Source organism: Phoca vitulina, unplaced genomic scaffold, assembly GCF_004348235.1.
Source record: "Phoca vitulina isolate PV1807 unplaced genomic scaffold, GSC_HSeal_1.0 scaffold5, whole genome shotgun sequence".
Lineage (NCBI taxonomy): Eukaryota > Metazoa > Chordata > Mammalia > Carnivora > Phocidae > Phoca > Phoca vitulina.
The window spans coordinates 60,513,094-60,538,763 of NW_022589708.1; the positions used below are offsets into that span (position 1 = coordinate 60,513,094).

The 25,670-nt window shown below is 35.8% G+C and overlaps 1 protein-coding gene across 1 annotated transcript in view; it reads right to left on the bottom strand.

The window, feature by feature from the left end:
- The window catches only part of INTS6 (integrator complex subunit 6), an 89,819-nt gene that overhangs the window by 29,872 nt on the left and 34,277 nt on the right, over positions 1–25,670 (bottom strand). Inside the window, exon 5 of the mRNA XM_032403087.1 lies at positions 1,007–1,190. Within this exon, the coding sequence (XP_032258978.1) occupies positions 1,007–1,190 (184 nt within the window). The remainder of the gene's footprint in view (positions 1–1,006; positions 1,191–25,670) is intronic.

Below are 25,670 nucleotides of genomic sequence, written 5' to 3' on the forward strand. Positions count from 1 at the left end.
AACTGTGAAGGAATTACAAGAGTTCACCAGAAAGTACTTCTATAAATAGGAACATTTAATAATGTGAAAAATAACTTCCTAACTTAGTTACTTCACATACCTGTGTAGGGTACCCTTTCTGAGAATTTTAGAAGAAAGGCACCCGAAATTTAATTAAACCTTAGATTTTCCTTTAAGTTACACGGCTGGCTATCATGGAGTCTCAATAGAGACTGTGTCTAGACACTAAGGCCATGGGCCCCTGACACAAGTGAAATAGTGGTATGCCAGATTTGGACATTTTAGTAGAGTCTTAGGTGAGTACTAAAGTAAATTCCTTAGGTAAAAACTAAAATGCTCCATGAAAGCAAGAATACCATTGCCTGTCATATTCACTACTGCAGTCTTAAAGCATGGAACAGTGCTTGGTACACAGTAGACACTCAATACATATCCGTATGAATTTAACCCATCTGCTGACCAATTCTACATTACAGAAGTTCTGAGTCTATTTATATATTCTCTTTCAAGAGTATCCTTATTGTTCACTTAACATAGTGACTACCTGAACTAGCTGGATAAGACCTCACTACCTGTTCCTCTAACCTACTATTCTAGCTTCCTCTTTGCCTCTAGGGAAAATTGTGCTTAACCAAGGAATTAATCATTACACGGTTAATGGGATGATTTTCAAAATTCTGTTCATTTTTCAGAGAAAATAATTTTACTGCATACATGAACCATTGGTAATCTTTATAGATAAGGCAGAAGTTTAACAATTTCAAATACCAGCACTTTCTAAATGGGTAGAAAGAAATACCATTCATTTCAGACCCAATAGTATTAAATCCACTCAAATCAGATCATAGATGTTCGTCGATGTAGTTTTAAAACCATATATGTCTACTAATTCCTAACATTAACTTGTTGAACAAAAACAAACATGAAGTGTTTGAAATGTACATTTTAGAACATTCGGATAAACTCTGCCTTAAGTCACTGAATTACTGCCAGCAAAGAAACTTACCGCCTGTCACTTCACACATTGGTGTGATCGCAGAGTCATCTAAAGGCACACCTGTCAACTGTTCTGATTCTACTGACATGGTGCCAGGCAACCGCAACACTAGTGCAAAGAGTCTCTGATCCCAACGAAAAGGTTCCTTGGTCAATTCACTTCCAGGCAAAGGAGAATTAAGAGGTAAATGGAGCTGAAAATAAGGGGGGAAAAAATAAGATTCCACATGCTGTTTTTCCCAAAAGGCCACATTAATTACACATATATTAAAACTATATATCATCAGTCTCCTATCACTCAAAAAACAAGCTCAAAAACAAACGCTTATAAAGATACGGCTAAAATAAGCACCTGAGAGGTTGTTACTTCAATTTTCTTAAGCTTTTACTCTAAAGACCTCGATTGAAAAACATCTACTTATTGTAATGCTTTTTAGGTTTCTATTCAACTAAGCACCAGGTGCTGGACTGCTTCCAAATAAATCATTTCATTTAATCATTAAAACAAGCCTATAATAAATATCTTATTATTCCTATTTTCTACATTAAAAAAATGTCTCAGAGAGAAAAAGTGATTTGGCCTCCTGGGTCCAAGTCAGTACTTTTTCTGTTACATCACAGCAGCCTCAAACATCTCCAGTTAATAATTTTAATTAGGCTTCATTTTTTGACAAAACATATATTCCCAAAGCATCTGCATAAAAGTAAATTTTGTCACTCTAATTATATATTAAATATATTAAAGATAATGATTCTTACCACATCTGAGTAAAGGTAGAGGGCTTTTTATTTTTCCATGTGTTTTTTAATAGATGTTATTCCCCAAACCCATCAGACCTGCTAAATTAGAATCTTGGATTCTTAAGAATCTTAGAAGACATTGAAGTGATTCTAACGGGCACCTCTGCACCAAGTAAGTAACAGAGGACCAAGAGAATCCACACACGAATCTTAGCATAACTAAATGGGGACAACCAGAAAGATGTGTATGAAGAAGTGATGCAACAGCAGGTGTATAGCACTGAAAGGAAAGAAAAGGGGAAAGGGAAGGAAAGGTTGAACTGAAGCTCATCAAGCCTTTTGTTCTAGCTGCCTAGACACAGGGGACACAGGATCAAGTTAAATACCACCACAAGAAGCAGTAAGTCAAATCCAGCAAGTGGGACATCCTACAGGGCGGATGACCTGGCTTCTCCAATAAATCAATGGCATGAAAAAGCAAAGAGTGGGGAGTGGGGAGTGTTGGCGGAACATTACAGAATAAGAGACAAAGAAATCAAAAGCAAAGATTTTTTGAGAAAATTGAGAAAATATGGAATATACGTTACTGGAATTATTAATATTTTAAGTGTGATAATGACATGGTGCCCAGGAAAACAAGAATCTTCATCACTTGTACAATTCTTAAAAATAAGAATAAGGCCCAGGATTACCATATTCAGGGATTTATTTAGAGTTTTCTCTAAGGTACAGAAAATACTTTAAAATCATCACTTCCAAATTAATTGCCAAAGTTTATACTGCTTTGGTCATACAGCAAACATAATTGTATTGCTTATGACCTTTCTATTTCTCACCTCAAAGATTTCTGCACTTGATAAATTAGGGATTAGTCATTCCACACTGACTTAAGACTCAAGTTTCTTTATGAGTTACATTAAACCATTTAAAAAAAAATCAGATTCTACTCTCGGAAGAGAACTCCTAGTGAAGCTCTGCTAAACTGGCACCTCTCTGAGAGATTCATGCCAAGAGAATATGCTGCAAGATCGAAATCAGCCAAGGTTTTGTGACCATGGCCAGGGGTCACGAGCTTTTCCTCTGGCACTGATCCTGCTTAAGGCAGAAGTCAGAGGCAGTAAGGATGGAATGTTGAAGAAATCTGGGCCAGGATATTCTGTGAGGAAGGTTCTCTAACCTCAAAGGCTCCGTGACACTTGGAAAACAGTTCAGGAACTCCAAGCCCTTGCTGGTATTACCACACCCTGCCAGAAGATAAAGAGGAAAACACTGTCTCCATCATCTCCTTTACTCCAGCCCCGCCACCTCTGTACCTGGGAAGCACAACTACCAAGTGTTTGGTCATGTTCTAAGATCACAAAAAAAATGAAAGCATAAGTAAGCACTGGAGGAAGAGGGTTTTGAACTGTTAAAATAGTTACTTTGGGATATAATCAATACATGGAACTGTCTCCAGAACCCACTGGATAACAGCACTGCATAGACCTCATATATAAGCAGTGGATAGGACAAAGACCGACCCCAAACTGTACACACATACACACACAACTAATCAGATAATAATTTCTCTCTCTCTCTTTTCCACTTACAGACAGACAGACACAGACACAGACACACACACACACACACACACACACACACAAATCAGATAATGATAAGCATCTACAAGGGAGACAATATACAACAAAATAGCTGGCCTTTGTGGAATGCCAGATCTGGAAAGTATTTCAAGTAAAATAAACAAAACAACCAAGAATGGTCACAAGCAAATTTTATACATAGTCTTATCATTTTTATAAACTTGTCAAATTTTTATTTATTTTTCTATTTATCATTTCCCCCTCCCCATATCACTACTACCCCCTCTCATCAACAGAAGAGGAAAAAAAAATCCCCTATAGCTGAAATGTGCTAGTAATATTGGAAGGAGCAATGGTAGGCAAACAGGGACAGGAAAAAGATAAAGAGCCTGAAGGAAAAATATTCTTAAGAAGGTTCAATTACTCCAAATCTAAAGTCTACAACTGAAATTCTAGCAGCATGTTAAAGTCACAAATGGAAGTTTTTCTGAATATATGGACTTTGAGAATCAAGACAAACTGCACATAAATCAAGAAATAAATATAAAATTAACCACAGGAAAAATGTGCAAAAATACAAATAGGTAATTCCCGAAAGAGAAAAATGGAAGAAAAAATACCTAAGGAAATCCATATGGCCAGACAATACAAATTAAAATATTAGGGATATATCATTTTGCACCCATCACACTAGCAAAATTTTAAGGGTTGACAAAAGTGGTGACGTGTGTGTGTGTGTGTGTGTGTGTGTGTATATAGCAATGGAAACTTTCCATCATTCTTACATAAAATCATTTTAGAAAACAATTTGATAATATCTGATAAGCTGAAGATTAGCATACACTAGGACCCAGTAATGCCATCTCTAGTTATACATCTAAAAGAAACTCTCATATATGTTTACAAGAAACCATGTAAAAGAATACTGTCTACAGCATTATTTGAAACAGGAAAACAGGAAACAACCTAGAAGTCCAATAAGGGAATCAATAAATAAACTGTGGTCTCTTTATAAATCAGAGTTGAAATGAATAAACTCAACCTCTAAGATCCAACATGGATAGATTTCAAAACAGTATTTTTTGAATATAACATACAATTCATGCATGCATACATAAAAGAACATAAATCATAAATGTACAGCTTGATGAATTTGAATTTTCACAAGATGAATGTCCTTGTGTAATTAGCATTTTTATCAAGAAACAGAAACTTACTAATTTATGCCCCTCCAGTCATTATCCCTCTCCAACTGATCAGTTTTTCCTGATTTTGAACTTTACATAAATGGAATTACAGAATATGTTCTCTTTGGCTTATGGCTTCTTCCATTCAATATTACAGGGTTGAGATTCATACTGTTGCATATTTAAGTGTAGATCATTCATTTCCATTGCCATATAGCATGTGAGTGTAAAAAACAGAAAGAGAGGGAGAAAGAGAGATGGACAAAGGAACAGAGACAGAATATGTACTGCAGTTTATTTTTTTGTTGATAAGCATTTGGGTTGTTTCTAGTTTCCTTCTAGTATGACTAGTACAACTAGGAAATTATGGCATGTCTTTATGAAAAACCTAAATACGCATTTCTGTTGGTATACACTGAGGAGCAAAAGTGCTCTTGTGTGAAGTACCTGTTAAGTCATCTGCCTACTTTTTAAAAAATTGAGTTACCTTTTTTTATTGATTTGAAAAATTAATAATATATTCTGGATGAGTCCCTTGTTAGATATATGTACTGCAAATGTCTTTTCCCACTTTGTGACCTCTTTTACTATTTTAGTGGTATCTTTTGATAAAGTGAATTTATCTTAATACATTTTTTCTTCCATGGTTAGTACTTTTTGTGCCCTCAAAGATCATGAAAATTTCTTCTAAAAGTTTTATTATCTTACCACTTATATTTAAACCTGAAATTGAGTCTGTTCTATGAGCTAGAAGCAGAGGTAGATTTTTTTCTCAAATGGATACCCAACTGACATACTATTGAAAAAAAAAATTCTTTCTCCACTGTTCTAAAATATCACCTTTTTTCTTATATTGGGGGACACTACAAGTGTGAGTCTATTTGTGAATCAAAACAATATCAGATGAAAAGAAAGCCGAGATGCAAAATGACATACATAGAAAAAAGCAGCTGTATGCACTGTTAAACATTTACTTAATCTAGTTATATATATGTATAACATGTACATGTAGTAAAAGTGAGAAAAATGAACTAAAAAGCTATAGACCGAATTCAGGATGGGGTAGGGTGGGGAAGAGGGAAGAAAGTTAACATTGAGTAGGGGAACAAAGGAAACTACAGCTTAATGATCTGCAGTGTTCCGTTTCATTTACTAAATTTTTAAAAATCTACAACAAAAAAGAACAAAACTCGGCAAATATGTAGAAATTTTGTATCATTTATTCTTATCCAGAATATCTGAATATGTTAATATGAAGATAACTGTCAAAAGCAAATAAAGTGTTCATTCAAGTAGTTAACTATTATGTTTTATACAAAATCAAAGACAAGAAAACTTCATATATGCCTCACCTTTATAAAGTAGATTAGATTATAATCACACACCCCAAAGGTCCCACATTTTTAAGGACTCCAACAAAGAGTTCTCCTTGATCAGCTATTAAAATATACTGCAAGAGGGCAGAATACTCCCTGAAAATTATGCATGCTCCTTTTTTCAGTCATCATTTTTTATTCACCTACCAAATATTAGGCATGTTTAGGTCCTGGGTATTTAAAGATGCATAATAAAATGTGGTCCCACCACTCAAAGAGCTCCAAGGAAAGGGATCATGTTCCTAAAGGAATTTTTTTTAGAGGTGTGTTGGAGGATAAGCTAACCAGAAAACAACAATACTGGCTATGAAGATATTTACTGGCTTATTTCTGAACACTTGGCAGGAAAATAGTTTTATAAAACTTAATTGCAAGAAACTTTAGTACAAGAGTATTCAAAAGTTAAGTATCTAAACTGATGATGCTAAAAAAATTAGTCATTAACAACACTTACATAGTAGTTACTACTATACGGCATTGTTCTAAACCATATATATAGTTCATATATATATAATATATATACATATATTAATTCATTATATTATATATTATATATTAATTCATTTAACCCACAAAAATAAACAAATGAGACAAGCACCATACAATCCTATTTACAAATGATAAAAACAGAGGCACAAAGAATTCCAATAACTTTCTGAAAAGTACACAGTAAATAGTAAGGAGACAGAATTCAAACCCAGCTGGTCTGGCCCTTGATTCTGTGCTCTTAACCACTTCATTATACTGCCTAATCATTACTGAAACCATCATCTACATTTTTAAAAATCAAGTATTGAGATAACCATATAAAAAAACTAATTTATTAAATGGAAAAAAGAAAACTTTAATTATGAAAATAATGACTTTTATAAAAAATTTTAAATCATCCCTTTAAAAATCTAGTGATTTTTAAGCCAGTAATTAGTATATTTTACAAATAATTTAGATTGTTTTATAAAACATCCTATGCTTTCCCCCTAGTTACTTCTTTATCCAATGTAAAGAGGTAGTAATATATATTCTCCCTCCTGCTGTTCTCTCCTAATTCCCAAGTACATGAGTAATAACAACAATAAAAATAAGCAAGAATAATAGCTAGGATATTGAGCACTTACTATGTGCCAAGCACAATTCTATGAGCTTTTCATATATTTAATAAACCAACAGGATAGGTACTATTATTATTCCCATTTTAGAGGTAAGTTGTTAATATAAGATTCCATGTCAGAAGATATAGGTTTGGAGGATATATACTCAAATAATCCCTGCTATATAATCAAGTTTAGACCATGTAAGGACTGCAAATTTTAAGAACTGGCTAAATCATATGCAATTCAATAATACAGTAATTTTCCCATAATCATGACATTATTGGTCTTTATTAGGGTCTTCATAAGACGATACTTGGCAAAACTTCAGTCTAATGGACTTATTAATAAGCAAAGAAAATTATTGTTTATACTAACAAAGTTTTCTTTTTACTTGTATACAATTGAAGTTTTCTATATTATTTAATTTTATTGTATTTTTTTTTAAGATTTTCTTTATTTTAGAGAGAAGAGTGTGAACAGGGGGAGGAGCAGAGGGACAGGGTGAGGGAGATAATCTCCAGCAGACTCCACACTGAGCGCAGAGTCTAACTCGGGGCTTGATCCCACCACCCCAAGATTCATGACCTAAGCTGAAACCAAGAGTCAGACCCTCAACTGACCCACCAGGTGCCCCTCCAAATTATTTTAAATGATTCATTTCATTGATATCACCATTCCAGACATTCTTTGTAATTATCTTGGTAGTTGACAGAAAAGGAAATGTAACTCCAACTTAAATTCAGGAAAACTGTCCTATTTTTCCTTCTTTCTTTTGGAGATCTCTTACTGCCTTTTCACCTTTGAGTCTTTCCTGAACTTCTTATTAAAAAAGAATAAAATTTGGGGCGCCTGGGTGGCTCAGTCGTTAAGCGTCTGCCTTCGGCTCAGGTCATGATCCCAGGGTCCTGGGATCGAGCCCCGCATCGGGCTCCCTGCTCAGCGGGAAGCCTGCTTCTCCCTCTCCCGCTCCCCCTGCTTGTGTTCCCTCTCTCGCTGTGTCTCTCTCTGTCAAATAAATAAAATCTTAAAAAAAAAAAAAATTTATAAAAAAAAAAGAATAAAATTTATTTCTCCATATGTATAAAAAGTAAATGGCAAATTAGGTATGTGATAGTCTATCATTAGGCTTGCTCAAACTTTATATTATAAAAGTGCAATTTCTCCTTCATTCAACTGCTTTGTTTTTGATTATGGTTCAAATCCTAATTAGTTGTGACTGTGCTAAGAATGGACTAAGGCTCAACTTAAATTTTAATTATTCTGTTATTCACTGAGCACCTGTCAAGATTTGGCATTCTGTCAAGATTTAATAAGGACTATACCAAGCCAAATAATATTTGAGATGTTCTACGTAGCTCACTTTAAGAGAAACTATTATAAAACCTTAGATGACCAAAATTCTTACACATTACTACTTATTTTTTAGACCTGCAGAATGCAAAAAATAAAAGTCAGCAAATAGTAAAAAAAAAAAAAAAAAAAAAAAGACAAAAGAAATTTATTTTTAAAACATCTTTAATTCAGGAACTAAGCAGATTTCTCCTGGTACACAACCTAACTGGCTCCTTCCTAAATGATGGCCACACCAGAGCCAACCATGACAGTCAAGACTGACTGATCTGTACCAACACTTACGAGGTTTCCCTTGCACTTGGATGTTCTGCCAACTGGTTCTATTACAGAAGTAATTCAAATAGTAAGTCCTTTAATAATCACACTTCCCACCTTCTGTTTTCATGACCTATTTACACCTGGCACCTATTTACCTATCCCACCAGTTTGAGAGAGGGCAGGAAGAAGGATCTCATTCTTTCCTGTGCCCCACCCCCAACCATAGTATTTGTCAAATGAAATAAATGAGGTCCTTCCCATTCCCACAGCTGAAGAAAAGTACAAGAGTAAGAGTGGCAGAATAAGAGCTGCAGTCAGAGCACCTCTCAGTCCTGCCAATAAGACCTGCGCTCCCCGCAAACACACATACAGATGTGGATGCAAACACACAAACATGGATTCTATGGTAATGTTTGTGGGTGGGTCACAAAACCAGGTAGTCTTATCTTCAAGAGCTGGGAGGATTACTCTCTTACAATGTATGTACTTAATCTCTATGACCCTTGTATGCACCTACATAGAGGACACAAAGACATGAGCTGCAAACCTGACACCCAGAGTAGGGGGTGGCGAAACAACCATTCCATATGCTGAAGGCATAACAAGTACTCGGCCTAGCTCAGTGTACAATACTCATAACAAGAATTTACATATGGACATACTCCCACTGAGGCCTACACAGAATATAACCCCCAAATTCTTGCGTTATTTAGAGATACAAAGAACATAACCATATATTATTTCTTGCAAAATTTTTTATCTCATACACCTAACCATCACTTTTCTTTATAGTTAATACACTGGCCTAGTACCAATGAACTTGGCACAGTATCAAAGTACTTAGGTCATTATTAGTCTCTAATTTTTAATTGTTATCAGGTGAGGCCTTTTTAAAAAAATAAGAATGGAAATCACAAATCAAGCTATAACTCAGAAACCACTTAATGAAAGGCAACACATAAAACACTGTAATGTCCTATCTTCAAGAACATGTAAATAAATAACTGCAATATCTTATGATATGTACAAAGTAACAGTATGTATGACTAGAGAAGGAATAAGTGATTATCTGGGGGATGAACCAGGGAAGGCTCACCGAAAAGCAGCATCTGAGTAAGTTAGGAAAATGAAAAGTTTACTAAGAATCTAGAACCTTTTGCAGATTGGGGGGTGGCATGTGCAGAGTGAAGATCATAATCAAAAATACAGGAGACAAGAAATAAAAAAACAAGTACTAGGATGAAAAACTAAATTAAAATTCAAAGCTGCTGGAGAGTAAAGTACAAAGAAGGAGAAAAACTGAAGATTTTAAGAAAGTCTTTAAGAATAGGTAAGGTTTTAGGGGCGCCTGGGTGGCTCAGTCGGTTATAAGCATCAGACTCTTCGTTTTGGCTCAGGGTCATGAGAGAGACTGAGAGAGACATGATCTCAGTGTCCTGAGAGAAACTGAGCCCCATTTTGGACTCTGCTCAGCGGGGAGTCTGCCTCCCCTCTCCTTTTCCGTCTGCCCCCACCCTGCTTGTGCACTCCCTTCTCTCTCTCTCAAATAAATAAATCTTAAAAAAAAAAAAAAAAAAAGAATGGGTAAGGTTTTAATATGGGGGAGATAGAGGAACAACATTCAGGAAAAGAGAGATTATGAGGGGAAAAACCAGAAGTGTTCAGGAAATTAGTAGCCTATTTTGGGTCAAGTTTAGAGAAAATATAAAAGAATGATAAGGAATTTTTTCTTCATCTACTAGTCATTCCCTAGTCTTTTCAGTCCATTAAAACAATTCCCACATGAAGTCACCATGATCTTTTTTTGGTCACTGTGGTAAATGACAAGTAAGAGAAGTGTTCCAGGCCTAAGTCTTAATAGGCCTCACAGCTTCACTATCACCCCCTTGGGAGCCAGCCGCCTCATGAAGAAGCTTGAACTTGACCACTGACTGATGAGACATCATATGGAGATAGAAGCCACAGGGACAAGCACCAAAGCGCCCAGGCAACAATGAGCACCAAAGCCCCAGCCTTATAAAAAAGGCCATCTTCAATGTTCCAGACCCAGTTAAGCACCCAGCTGAATGAAGTCAACCCACAGAATCTTGAGAAACAGTAAAATGGTTTCAAGCCTCTAAGATTTATGATGATGTGTTACACAGAAATAGATAATGGTGCCATTAAATCTAGTGGAGATTTTTCACAGTTAGCTTCCCAGCAGCATTCAAAACTATTTACCATTCTTTAGAAAGACACTCCTCCTTTGGCTTTCACACTGGAATATTCTCATGGTTTTCCTCCTCTTCTCTCGCTGTTCAGTCTTCTACCCTCACTCACAACCCAGACTCAACCTTCAATACCATTAACTGCTACAGATCCTCAAGGCTTAGTTTTAAGCCTTGGCCAATCTATATTTTAAACCCTCAACCCCTGCCCACAGCTTCATTTACTATCTATACTCAGATAATATGAAACATTTTTATATGTCCCGCCTAGATCTTTCTTCTGAGCACCAAATATTCTTCTGCCTACTTGACATTTCCCTTGAATGGCTCAAAGGTACCTTAAACTCAACATTCAAAACTGAAGTCATGATTTTCCTCCACCTAAAATGATACTCTTTCAACATTTCCTAGCTCAGTGAATGGTACCATAATCTCTCCAGTATTGCAAGAAGTCATTCTCCCTCTTCCTTATCACACCCCCAAATGTAATATAATGTACGTCAGCAAATTTGGTTGATTTAACCTTACAAATATCTCTTAAAATGACTACTTCTATCTCTTCTACCATCACCAAGCTCCTTGGCCAAGCTATTGGCAGAACTAATGCAACAATGCCTAACTGGTCTTCCAACATCCATTTGTCTTCCCCTCCTCCACCCTGTATCTCCAAATAAAACCCTTGGATGACCTCCTATTGCTTTTATATTAATAACAACATTACTTGGCATTGCTTTAAGACCTTTATGTGGTCAAGCCAACCTTCTTTTCCATTTTATACAATGATCCCTTTTCTTTTATGCACTAAGTCACATTAGCTTTTTTCTAGTCTTGTTCTCAAAACATACTCCCTTTGGGGGGCACCTGGGTGGCTCAGTCAGTTAAATGTCTGCTTTTTGCCCAGGTCATGATCTCGGGGTCCTGGGATCGAGCCCCAGCAGGGAGCCCGCTTATCCCTCTCCCTCTGCCCCTCCCCCTGCTTTTGTACTTTCTGTCAAATAAATAAATCTTAAAAAAAAAAAAATACTCCCTTTGGGAATAGAGTCTTTGCACAGTCCCTCTGCCTGATATGATCACCCTTCCCACTTTTTGTGTAGTAAATCTTACTCATTTCTTCAGATCTTAGCTTTCCCTGACCTCCTTGACTAGATCTAGTGTGCCCTTATTGTAAGCTCTTATAGCAGATATTCCTCCTTCTGCAGGATATATAATTGCAATTTATTTTTATCTATGTGATATTTTTATTAACGTTTGTCTTCTCAACTAGACTAATGGCGGCAGAGCTCCTATTTGTTTTTACTCACCATTTGATCCTTAGAGCCTAGCACAGTGTCTGGCTCACAGAAGAAACTCAATAAATATGGCTAAATGAATAAATGATGTATGGATAAATAAGGTGACTGGCTAAGTTGTAAAGGGCGCTAAGGAATCTAGTGAACGATAGAAAGCAATGAAACATTTTTAACAATAGAATAACACGCTCAAGTGGTGTGCTTTAGAATCATTACTGCCATGGTATGACAGGCTGAAAAAAACCAAGACAACTTAAGGAACTAATAGTTTAAGAAAAGCACCAGGGTGACTGATGGCAAAAGGAATAGAAATGAGAGGAAGAAACAGGTTAATGAAAGCAAAAAGCAAGGGACTGATACCAAAAACAATTATAGACAAAAAAATATAGAATATGCTATGTCCTAGGCCCTGACACTTTCTCTACCTCTACTATTAAAGTGATGATATAACATACTCAAAATGGTAACAAAGTACTTAATATATGAAGCATAATTTTTTGTAAAAACTAAGTTTCAAATACACACACACCACCAGAAAAGAGTATTTTTCTCAAAAGATGTACAATAACATATAACTACTCACAACTGTTAATATCCCAAATTATAAATTGTTAATAATATCTCAAAGCATAAAGAATCCAACATTAAAACTGTAATAAATTGTTAAGTATTAGATCAGATGTTTAATTTAAAGCATGCTGATAAAGAAACTTTAAAAATAAAAAATAGTGGGACGCCTGAGTGGCTCAATCAGTTAAGCATCTGCCTTTGGCTCAGGTCATGATCTCAGGGTCCTGGGATCAAGTCCCGCATTGGGCTCCTTGCTCAGCAGGGAGCTTGCTTCTCCTTCTGCCTGCAGCTTCCCCTGCTTGTGCTCTCTCTCTGACAAATAAATAAAAAAATAAAAATAAAATAAAATAAAATAGTAAGAGCTTTCTGAATCATTTTGAGAGCTATTATTTTCTAGGTAACTGAGAACACTTAACCCTTCAAGTATGAAAACTTATCAAAAAACTTCCCACAGCATGTTATATATGTCCCTATCTTCTGGAAGCAGACTGTACCCTTAAAAATAACAATAAGCTTTTCTTGATAATTCCAAGAAGCAGAGAAAGACAAAGCTTAAAGACTTCTTGTTCATACCAAATATTGCCTCAAGTCACACAGCAAGTTAACAAGCTGACAATTCATCATTTGCTGAACTCTGAACTAGGGTTTCAATTAAACATCCTGCTTGAATCATCTCATTTAATCTTCCAATACACCTATTACTTATAACTTATGACTCTAAAGCATATTATCAATTTAACATATTTCTTTGGTTCCCCAAAATTTAACATTAAATGTATATAAAAATTTTTCCAACAGCACACAATTAACCATGTAGCTTCATATCCCTTTTTTCTTCCATATCACAGAGTTTGAGTTTGAGTATCACAGACTTTTAAGTCTTCTCCACACTGGGTCTAGAGGTTCTTCTGAATCCCTTTTGTAAGAAGAACATGAGAGTCATATTTTATAGCTTGTGCTTATGAACTTGACCTCACTAGCACCTTCAGTTTGAAAACTATAATTTCAAGGTATATTAAAGACTAGCAGTGTTTCACTTGCATTTCCATTTGATTAACCTCAGAATATTTTTGTATTCTTTTTATTTCAGTTATAAATTACTAGATGACATAATGCTTTGGTTGACTTTGGCCAGGTGTTTTGATTCCTCAGTAACAATTCTTCATAATCAGGGAAAGTTTTACTTCTCAGAAATTTGGCAATTTCAACTGCCTTTATTCGCACTGCCTTTATACAGTAGGTAATCTATTGTATATATCATATTTTTAAAATTTCATTGTTAATTCACTATACAGCAATAAATTCTTTAAAAATTTTCAAGCAAGCGGGGCGCCTGGGTGGCTCAGTCGTTATGCGTCTGCCTTCGGCTCAGGTCATGATCCCAGAGTCCTGGGATCGAGCCCCGCATCGGGTTCCCTGCTCGGCAGAAAGCCTGCTTCTCCCTCTCCCACTCCCCCTGCTTGTGTTCCCTCTCTCGCTCTGTCTCTCTCTCTCAAATAAAATAAACAAAATCTTTAAAAAAAAAAAATTTCAAGCAAGAACTAGGAATCCAAATTTTTGTTAAATTTCTATGAAACTTCTAGTTAAAAATATGTAGCAATCAGATGTAATGTATGAACCATGTTTGGATTCTGGTTCAAATAACTGTCGACATTTGTGAGACAATTAGGGAAACTGGAATACAAATTAGGTATCAGACTATTATTTATTGGACCCCTTAAAATTTCTGTGAAGCTATAGAGATAAATTAAAAATAAAATTAATTTAACTTAATTATTTAAAAATTAACTATTTTTATTTTTTTTAAACAATTTTATTTATTTGAGAGAGAGGGAAAGAGAGCACAAGCAGAGGGAAGAAGCAGAGGGAGAGGGAAAAGCAGGCTTCCCGCAGAGCAGGGAGCCCCATGCGGGGCTTGATCCCAGGACCCTGGGATCATGACCTGAGCCGAAGTAGACGCTTAACGACTGAGCCACCCAGGTGCCCCCAAAATTAACTATTTTTAAAAATTAAATTTAGCGGCACCTGGCTGACCCAGTGTCAGGGTTGTGAGTTCAAGCCCCACATTGGGCGTAGAGTTTACTTTAAAAAAACATTAAATTTAAATTTAACAAAATGTTAAAATACATTCAAGTTTCATTAGGCTATAGAACATTGCTGATGTAAACAGATACATATAGATGTCCTTAGATGTCAAAGATGCATACAGAAGTATTTGTGAGTGAAATGATACAGTGTTTGTAATTTGCTTTAAAATATTCCTGGGGCACTAAAATATTCCTGGCTCAGTCAGTTAAGTGTCCAACTCTTGGTTTCGGCTCAGGTCATGAACTCAGGGTTGTAAGATCAAGCGCCATGTGCAACTCTGCACTCCATGAGGAGTCTACTTGAGATTTCTTTTCCCCTCCCTCTCCCTCCCATCTGCTCCTTCCCCTGCTCACACATGTGAGGTCTCTCTCTCTCTGTAGGATAATATATTCCCCCTAAAAATGGCAGTAGGGGCAGAACAGATAAAAACAAGACCAACAAAATCTGTGTAACAACTGAAGCTGGATAAGGGTTCTTGAGGTTTATTATTTTATTTTCCCTACTTTTGTATATATTTGAAAATTCTACAATAGGAGTTTTTAAAAATTGGACATATGTGAGTAAACACAATTAAAAATGCAAGTAATTAAAAGCCTTTGTGAAAAGAAAATGAGAATGGGAAGGAATTCTTGCCTTTATTACTAGCCCTTCTGTAAATGTAATTATTAGTCAAATGTTCACATTTAACTAAAACATTTTAACTCTTTAAAATAGAATATAAAAATTTCACCTGACATGAGGTGCTAGCAAAGTAAACAGTTTGGCCAGAGTGATAGCTAAATGGCCCACACCTATGTCTAAAATTTGCACTGACAGACATTACCAGATACAAGTCCATCACAGGTTACCTCCCTGCTGAGAACTAACACATTTCTCCTGACTTCAGAAAAGCTGAAGAGGGTAGAGAATGGGTAGATAATGTTTCTTAGAATCAAATAAACAGAATAATCATTTGGGAGTAGGAGGAGGGTAAAGAAACCTTGACACAAAGAGATTGATACATTTGTCCAAATTATTGAGGGTTTGGGAAAAACCAAGATTTAAACCCATGTTCTCCCATTTTGCTACATCCTGTTACTTATCTGGATTCCCATTTAATGTTTACACTGTGCCATATTCAGTCACCTTACTGACATCTGTTTTTCTGCTTGACTTTGTAACAAATAGTTCAGATTACTGCTTCCTGGGTTCCTACTGCTTGCTTACTTACATCACAACTTTTGTGTATCAGCTTCCTCATTTACAGACTATATAACAAGGATACACACACAAATATATATACATACACATAAACAATATAACATACATTGTTTATGTGTATGTATATATACATATGTGTATATGTGTATACATATGTATATATGTACATATGACAATGTAACAATGTAAAAAAATTTTATATCAATGTATTTCACTATATTAACAAGATTAAAAAAGAAAAGTCATATGATGATCTGAACATATGCATTAAAAACATCTGACATTTCAATACCCATTCACAATTAAAAAAAAAACACCTCAACAGACTGGGAACAAAAGAAAATTTCCACAATCCGATAAAAAGAGTATACAAAAAACCTACAGTTAACATCACACTTACATGGTGAACATCACACTTACATCACTTCCTACCCCATCCCCCAAGATTAGGAACAAGGCAAAGATGTCCATTCTCAACATTAAGGCAAGAAAAGGAAATAAAAAGCAGACAGATACTGAAAACGTATAAGTAAAACATTCTATATTTACAAACATGATTCTGTATGCAAAAGATTCCCAAAAATCTAGAAAAAGCTATTACAGGATAAGTGAATTTAGGAAAATCAGAGATTATGAGGTCAAAATACAGAAATCAACTCTATTTCTATGTGCAAGCAAAAGTCAGGAATTGAAAGTAAAAAAGACCAATTTACAATAGCATCAAAATATATGTGCAAAACATACAGTAAAATCTACAAACATCACTGAGAAAAGTTAGACTTAAAAAATCTGAGATTACCATCTCCATGGATTAGAATAACTAATAATGTAAGGTGTTGACTTTTCCCAAATTAACTTATAGATTCAGTGTAATTCCAATCAAAATTGCAGTAGGTGGGGTGTCTGGCTAGCTCAGTCAGTAGAGCATGTGACTCTTGATCTTGGGGTCATAAGTTCAAGCCCCTTGTTGGGCTTGGAGCTTGCTTAAACAAAATTGCAGCAGGCTCTCTTGTAAAAAAAATTATCAAGCTAATTCTAAATTGCTATAGCTAAACAAACTCAAAAGACCTAGCATAGACAACACAATTTTGGAAAAGAACAAGTTGGAGACTTAAACTGACTGACTTCAAGACTTACAAAACTTACAGACAGTGCTGTACTGGCAAAAGACAGACATAGAAATCAACAAAACAGAACAGAAAACTCAGAAGTGGCCAACTGACTTTCAACAAAGATGCCACAGCAATGCAATGGGGAAAGGATTATCTTTTTAACAAATAGTGCTGATACGATTAATGATGTATCAAAAAATGAATCTCAATACTTTCCTCCCATGAGACATAAAAATTCTAATGAATCATGACCCTAAAAGTAAGAGCTCACCCTATAAAATTCCTTCTAGAAAATATAGGAGAAAAATCTTAGTAACATTGGGTTAGGCAAAAATTTCTGAAACAAGATACAGAAAGCACAAACTATAAAAGAAAAAAATTAATTTAAAACATTTGCCCTTCAAAAGATATTGTAAAGAAGGAAAAGGCAAACCACAGACTGAGAGAAAATATTTGAAAAACATATATCCAATAAAGGACTTGTATCCAGAATATGTAGAAGATTCTTAAAACTCAGAAATAACAAGACAATCTAATAAAAAATGGGCAACAGATGAGAACATTCAGTTCACCAAAGAAGACATACAGATGGCATATAAATACATGAAAAGATGTTCAACACCATTAGTCATTAGGGAATGCAATCTAAAACCAAAATGAGATAACACCACCCACCCACTATGTTGTCTAAAATTTAAAAGACTGAAAAAATTCAAGTGTTGGAAGGATGTAGAGCAACTAGAACTCTCATATATCCTGGTGGGAATGCAAAACTAGTACAGCCACCCTAGTAAACAGTTTGGCAGTTTCTTATAAAGTTAGATATACACTTATCATATCACCCACCAACTGCACTCCTATGGATATGCCCAAGAGAAATGAAAACTTATGTCCACAAAAGGTCCTGTCTGCCAATGTACACAGTGACTTTATTCATAATGGTTAAAAAAAAGGAAAAAACCTATATGTTCTATCTGGTGACAGGATAAGCAAACTGTAGTATAGCCATACGCTGGAATATTACCCAACAATCAAAAGAACAAACCACTGATCTATGCAACTGTGTGGATGAATCTCAAAAGCATTAAGCTAAGTGAAAAAAGCCAGACACAACAGACTATACACTCAATGATTCCATTTATATGACATTCTAGAAAAGACAAAACTAGATAGATAGATAGACACAGTGACAGAAAGCAGACCAGCTGTTTCCAGATGATGACAGAAATTAACCGCAAAGGGGCAAAGCACAAGAATTTTTTGGAGTGATAAATGTAGTTTATATCATGAATGTGCTTTTGACATGATGTTTATTTACTTTTGTCAAAACTCATCAAGTTTTATACTTGAAAGTACTATATTTTATTGTATATACATTATGGTTAAACAAAAAGGACAATAAAAACAACAACAAAGGAAATATAAGCCAATACAAATTGAATACCATATATTCAGTGGCGAAAAAAAAAAAGGGAAAGAAAGAAAAGGTTCTAGAATACGTACACAATTTAGTTTGCAGTCTGGTGCCTTATACTATACCATTCTGCCTCCTTTCTAAGAGTGCTTCTCTAAATATCCAAGTGAGAATACTCATCCTCCGTCTTTTCCATGGAACAGAAAGGATGTGTGCACATATGCATTCGCGTGCATGTACACACACACACAACTCCTATAGGAGTACTAGACTTATCTCTTAGGTCGATATCCTGTATCCTGTTCTCTCCCACTTAAGACAACATAACAAAATGAAAGCATCAGAGTGTCTTCACTACAAGGAATACTTGAGGTACTTTAAACTCTTATTAACAATAAGATATTGGGTACACATTTCCTAAGATGGCTGAGAAATGGATCCAAGCAAACTACAGTACAAGCAAATTCATTCTTTAATTCACTCTTCCAATAAAAATTTATGAAGACTTAATGCTGTCAGTGAATGAATAAGTGGCAAAAATCTGCAGAGAATTAAGTGTTATTAATTTTAATGAAATTAGGTCAATTAGTAGTTCCTAAGCTATAGTAGAGCTAGGGATAACATAACACTTATGACGTAACTGCAGAAAAATAATATATGTACATAATCAAATGCTAAATTTTGTGGTATTTATAAATGCTGTAAAAATTCATTCATGGTATGAGTATCAACTGAGTGACTATTCTCTGCCAGGCGCTGGGGTTACAGTGGTAAGCAGAACATAGGATAGTCCTTCCCCTGGTGGGGCAGGAAGGCTGGTCGACATTAACCAGGTAGGCACAGATTACTATGTAACAGACATTATGCTAAATGCTATGAAGGAAAAAGGGCTTTCTTTCTATTCTTTCTTTTTTAAAAGGTCAAAACAAAATCCTATGCTCCAGTCTTAACTAATGGAGATCACACTCCCCAGCTAGTCTCTTGTCCTGATACTTCTGCAAAAACTTCTATATCACATTAAAATCCCGCCTTTCCGGAAAGCACCAGTGTTGCCTTCATGAGCAAGTCTTCTCCGATCCCTACAAGAATTAGTGTTTCTCCTTTCTGTAATGTGACAGAGAATAATAAAAACAGCAAAATTTCTTAAGCACTTATTATCTCATGTAATCATTAAAACAACCATGAGATATAGTTATTATTATCCCCATTTTAAAGTTGAGGCTTCAAACAAGAGAGAATTAGGTTACACCTGTAATTAGCTGCAAAGCCACAAATCCAACTTAGGTCTTTATAACATAAACACATTCTTTAACCAGTACATTTTAAATGCCTACTTTAAATTTTAATTGGAAATACAAGTGTGAATTCATGACCTATTTTCTCTTTTGGGGGGGAAAAATGTATTTCCTAACTCTGTCCACTTTTAAAAGGCCTCAAAACAATGACGAATTCAATAGCCCACCTCTAAAACCATAGGTTATGATCTCCATATACATATACCATTTCCTAATATACAGAACATGATATGATTCCAGGTCTGGGGCAGAAATGCACAAAATAAACTTAGAACAAGCAGCATATTAGAAAGTAGTTTCCAAAGCTTTTAAAATAAAATTAATTTCTTTACATTTTATTTCAGAAACTGCTCACTACTTCTTAAAATCTAATCTCTCTTCTTACCAATCAAAACCCCCAATTTTAGCTAGACACATGGCCACCCAAGAAGAGGTTACATTCCCCCTCTGCTTCACAGTAAGTGTGGACAAGTTCTGGTTGATGGACTCCGACTGGAGCTGCCATATACAAGTTTTAGGTCATGCTCATAATAGGTGGCTGCCGCCTGCCCTCTACATTCTTTACTCCTTCCCACAGGCTGAAATTCAGTTGTAGTGTTGAACTAGGTAGAGTATGTTGTAAAACCAGTATCAACCATTCAGATAAAAGTAAAGTCAAAGCGACAAAGAAGAAGGAACCTGGGGCCCGGGCAACAGTTTGGAGCAGGACCAAGCTACCTCCCAGACCACTAACCAATTCTGTCTCTGATGTGAGAGAAAAGGCTTTCCATCTTTTTAAGCCACTATTACTTTTGTCCAATTACAGCAGCCAAACCAATATCCTAAAAAATAAACTTGCCAGAAGATTTTCAGAATTCTTGAAGGTTCAACTAGATGCTCGTCAATTTGTTTTGCTCTGTGGCAGAAAATATGCATTCAAAGAGGCACTATATATGCATTAAACGCAGGGAAGCACACATTCTAAATCAAACTAATTCTAAATGCCTTTGTAATTTAAGAAATAGAAAGTTGGCACCTCCAGGATCAAGTCCCCACTCTAGTCCCAATTACTCAGATTTGCTTAGATAATGTAGATGGGCAAAAGCTTCAAATAAAATGTTAACATTTCTGGTGAAACTGACTATTTCTTAAATCTCCTTTCTGAAATGTAACACAGCCTTAACTCTTCCTCAGAACAAACAGCAACAACAACAAACCTACATAACTAGGATCAGGCCCTTAGATTCATTTTGGTTTCCTCCTTCCTCCAATAATGTAATAGTTCTAAGACTCAAGATTTAGTCCTTCAACTTCCTTTCTCTCCCTAAGGTTTTACCCTTCAACAATCATAATCCTCAATTATTTTTCTGATTATTTCCAAGTGCAGTTTAAAATCCCAAAATACCGAAACTGAAATTATCTGGTTGAGAAAGAAAGCTGGTATCTGGTATATGAAAGAAAGCTACCTATCCTAGCATTTGCTGCTTGGGATTAAAGAACCAATGCACTCTGTTACAGCATCTTTATATTTCTTCCTAATAGGAGAAGTTTGGTTTTTTTTTTTTGAAGATTTTATTTATTTGACAGAGAGAGACATAGCGAGAGAGGGAACACAAGCAGGGAGAGTGGGAGAGGGAGAAGCAGGCTCCTGGCTGTGCAGGGAGCCCAATGCGGGGCTCGATCCAAGGACCCTGGGATCATGACCTGAGCCGAAGGCAGACGCCTAATGACTGAGCCACCCAGGTGCCCCTATGAGAGTTTTGTTAAAAAGGAAAGGTTTACTAAATGCCACTAAATTGGTCATTTTAAAATGATTAATTTTATGTTATGTGAATTTCACCTCAATAAAACAATATACAAACCTTAGCAAAAGCCAAGCCCTTTACCAATCCAGTTAAAGAAAACTCCAAGAAAGAACAACACAGACAAAGATGGAAGTAGGACAGAAAAGAAAAATTAAGAATGATGATGATGATGGTGATTATAATGGATACAATTCAGAAGTCAGAATAGAGACACAGATGTGGGGAAAAAAATTGTTAAAGAAATAACTTAAAGGGTAGAAGTTTCCAAATTGAAGGGCCTGCCAGGAGGCCACCACAACATCTAGTGGAAGTGAGAGAAGTTAACAAGTAAGAGAATGAATATAAACTGGGTAAGAGTGGTAAGAATTAAGCCCTAGAAATACAAAGAAGAAAATGCAACTAAATGCCTAAAAGCTTTACAGAAGGTAGCACTTGACCAGTGTCTTAACAAATATTGAGTAGGTTCTAGGAAGAGAAAGGTGGGAAGAGGTAGGAAGCATCCCAGAATTACGGAACAGGCACCGGTAAATAAGAGTGTGATGGAGTCAATGAACAACGGGGACACTTTCTTGTTGGTGAAGCACTCAGTTGCAGTGTAAACCAAATAAACCATGGTTTTATCATAAAGGGCCTTTTATATGCCCAGAAAGGGGAGTATAGATATCCCGAGGTAGGAAATAAAAGCAAAAGGGAGAATGCCTAAGTAGCATCAAAACTCAATAAGATAAAGGCAGGTGGGAGTGGGCAAAATGGGTGAAGGGGGTCAACAGGTACAAACTTCCAGTTATAAAATAAAGAAGTCATGGGGATGTCATGGACAGCATGGTGACTGCTGTTAATACTGAATTGCATATTTGAAAGTTGCTAAGAGAGTAGATCTTAAAAGTCTCATCGCAGGAAGAAAAATTTTCTGTGTAGTAATCAATGTTAACTAGACTTTATTGCAGGGATCATTTCATACTATATACAAAATATCAAATCATTATGTTGTACATCCAAAACTAATATATGTCAATTATTATCTCAATAAAATATATACACGCCCCCCCCAGCAGCAGTGCTCTAAGAGTGTAACACCATTCGCATGCCTAACAATTACTGAGGACCCTAAAGAGCTTTTGTTTATGTGGGTTATATCTATCTACTGATGCTTACCATATCAAAAATTAAAAGAAAGTTAAAAGATGATGGCTAACAAAACAAATTTTGGAAATCTGTTTATGGGGATGGAAATCTGTATATACTGATGGATGAAGCTGTGGGAATAAATGAAATTGCCTAAAAAGGAACATGGCAAATATACAAGCCAAAAAACAAAAAACAAACAAAAAAAACCCTAAGATTAAACCAGTCACAGGGTTAAGGGGACAGTCATAAAGCAAGATCAAGGATTAAATGGAACCAAAAGCCAAATGAAAGCCAGGAGAGTGTAAACCAGAAGCCACCTTTAAGAAAGAGTGTTCAAGGGGCTCCTGGGTGGCTCAGTCCTTAAGCGTCTGCCTTCGGCTCAGGTCATGGTCCCGGGGTCCTGGGATCGAGCCCCACATCGGGCTCCCCACTCAGCGGGAAGCCTGCTTCTCCTTCTCCCACTCCCCCTGCTTGTGTTCCTTCTCTCTCTGTGTCTCTCGCTGTGTCTCTGTCAAATAAATAAAATCTTAAAAAAAAAAAAGAGTGTTCAATAATGCTGGCAAAAGCTCACAAAAGAAAAAAATTAAAAACCAATGACTGAATCTGGAAGACGATGAAGTCATTGCTGACCTTATTAAGAATGGCACAATCAGAAGCTAGATTGTAATAGATTAAGGAATAAAAAAGGAGGTAGGGAAGTCAAGGAGAATCAAAAATAATTTCTTAAATTTGCTATGAAAGGAATAAAGAAATTTAAGAAAGTCAGTAGAAAAGGAAATAGAAAAAGGGTATGTGAGGGTAAAATAAGAGCTTTTCCATTTCATTTTTTTTTGGAATGGCTGAACCAGGGAGGCAGAGTTACACAACCATCACCGCTAATTTCAGAACATTTCCATCACCCAAAAGAGAAACCCCATTCACACTGGCATCAATTCTCACCCTTAACTCCTAGCAACCACTGTAAGTTTCTGTTTCCATGGATTTGCCTATTCGGAGATTTCATATGAACGGAATTATGCAGTGACTGGCCTTTTGTATCTGGCTTATTTCACTTAGCATGTTTTTCAAGCTTCGGCCATGTTGTAGTGTGTGTCAGAATTTCATTCCCTTTTAAGGCTAAGTAACATTCCATTGTGTGATATACCACATTTTGTTCATTCGTTCATCAGTTTCTACTTTTTAGTTATTATAAATAATGCTGATAAGACATTTTATGTGGATATATTATCATTTCTGTTGGGTATATACCAAGAAGTGGAATTTGGGTGCCATTCGTTAACTCTATGTTCAACTTCATGAGGAAGTACCAAACTATTTCCATAGTAGCTGCATCACTTTACATTCCCACCAGAATGTATGAGGGTTCTAGTTTCTCTACATTCTCACCAACATTTGTTATTATCCATCTTTTTTATTATAACCATTATAGTAGGTATAAAGTTGTATCCCACTATAAAGTGGTTTTGATTTGCATTTCCCTAATGACTCATGATGGTAAACATCTTTTCATGTGCTTAAAGGTCATTTGCATGTCGTCTTTAGAGAAATATCATTTCTAATCCATTGCCTATATTTTAATTGGGTTGTCTTTTTATTTTTGTGTTTTAACAGTTCTTTTTATATTCTGGATACTAGGCCCTTATGAGATATATGATTTACAAATATTTTCTCCTATTCCATTACAGTCTTTTCTTGATAGTATCCTTTAAATCACAAATATTTTTAATTTTGATGAAGTCAAATTTTTCTAATTTTTCTTCGGATGTATTTCTACTGTCATATCTAAGAAACCACTGCCTAATCCAAAGCCATAAGGTTTTAGTCTGTATGCTTTCTTCCAAGAGTTTCAACTCTCACAATTACACTGCCCATCCATTTTTATTTCATTTTTGTATATGGTATCAGGTAAGAGTCCAACTTCACTCTCCTGCATAAGGATATTTAGTTGTCCACTATCACTTGTTGAAAACATCATTTTTTAGGGGCGCCTGGGTGGCTCAGTCGTTATGCGTCTGCCTTCGGCTCAGGTCATGACCCCAGGGTCCTGGGATCAAGCCCCGCATCGGGCTCCCTGCTCCGCGGGAAGCCTGCTTCTCCCTCTCCCACTCCCCCTGCTTGTGCTCCCTCTCTCGCTGTGTCTCTCTCTGTCAAATAAATAAATAAAATCTTAAAAAAAAAAAAAAAAAGAATGTAAGAGATCTCATTTATAAAAAAAAAAAAAAAAAAGAAAACATCATTTTTTCCCCCATTAAATTCTTGGCTCCCTTGTTGAACATCAAATGACCATAAATGTATGGGTTTATTTCTGAACTCTCAATTTATCCACTGATCTAGATGTTTATCCTTATGCAGTACTGTACGGTTTTTTGTTTTGTTTTTAAATCCCACACTAGAATGTGAGGAGCAATAAACTTGAAGTAAAAATAAAAAACCAGGGGCGCCTGGGTGGCTCAGTTGGTTAGGCGACTGCCTTTGGCTCAGGTCATGATCCTGGAGTCCCGGGGAGTCTGCTCGGCGGGGAGCTCGGCGGGGAGTCTGCTTCTCCCTCTGACCCTCCCCCCTCTCATGTACACTCTCTCTCTCTCTCATTCTCTCTCTCTCAAATAAATAAATAAATCTTTAAAAAATAAATAAATAAATAAAAAATAAAAAACCAACAGACTAGTCAGGCCATGCCTCTCAATTGAGAATCAGCTAGATTCATTTCTTCACTCTCACAGAATTGGGAATTAAGTGAGATGTGAAATTACCCTGAAACAATAAAAAGTAACAAAATTAAGTCTTATTACTTATCTTCTCAATGCTTACATTCAAACTCATAAATTATTTTGGCAACCAAGAATAAAAGAAACATAGTAAGAATCTGCCTCTAAGAAATAGTGGCTAGCGTATAGTAAGCCCTCAATAAATTATTGTAATTAACCATTTTCCAATTGCTTTGTATTCTTTTCATTCATTCTCAATGACTATTAAGATTATGGAAAACCAATTGATAAATTAA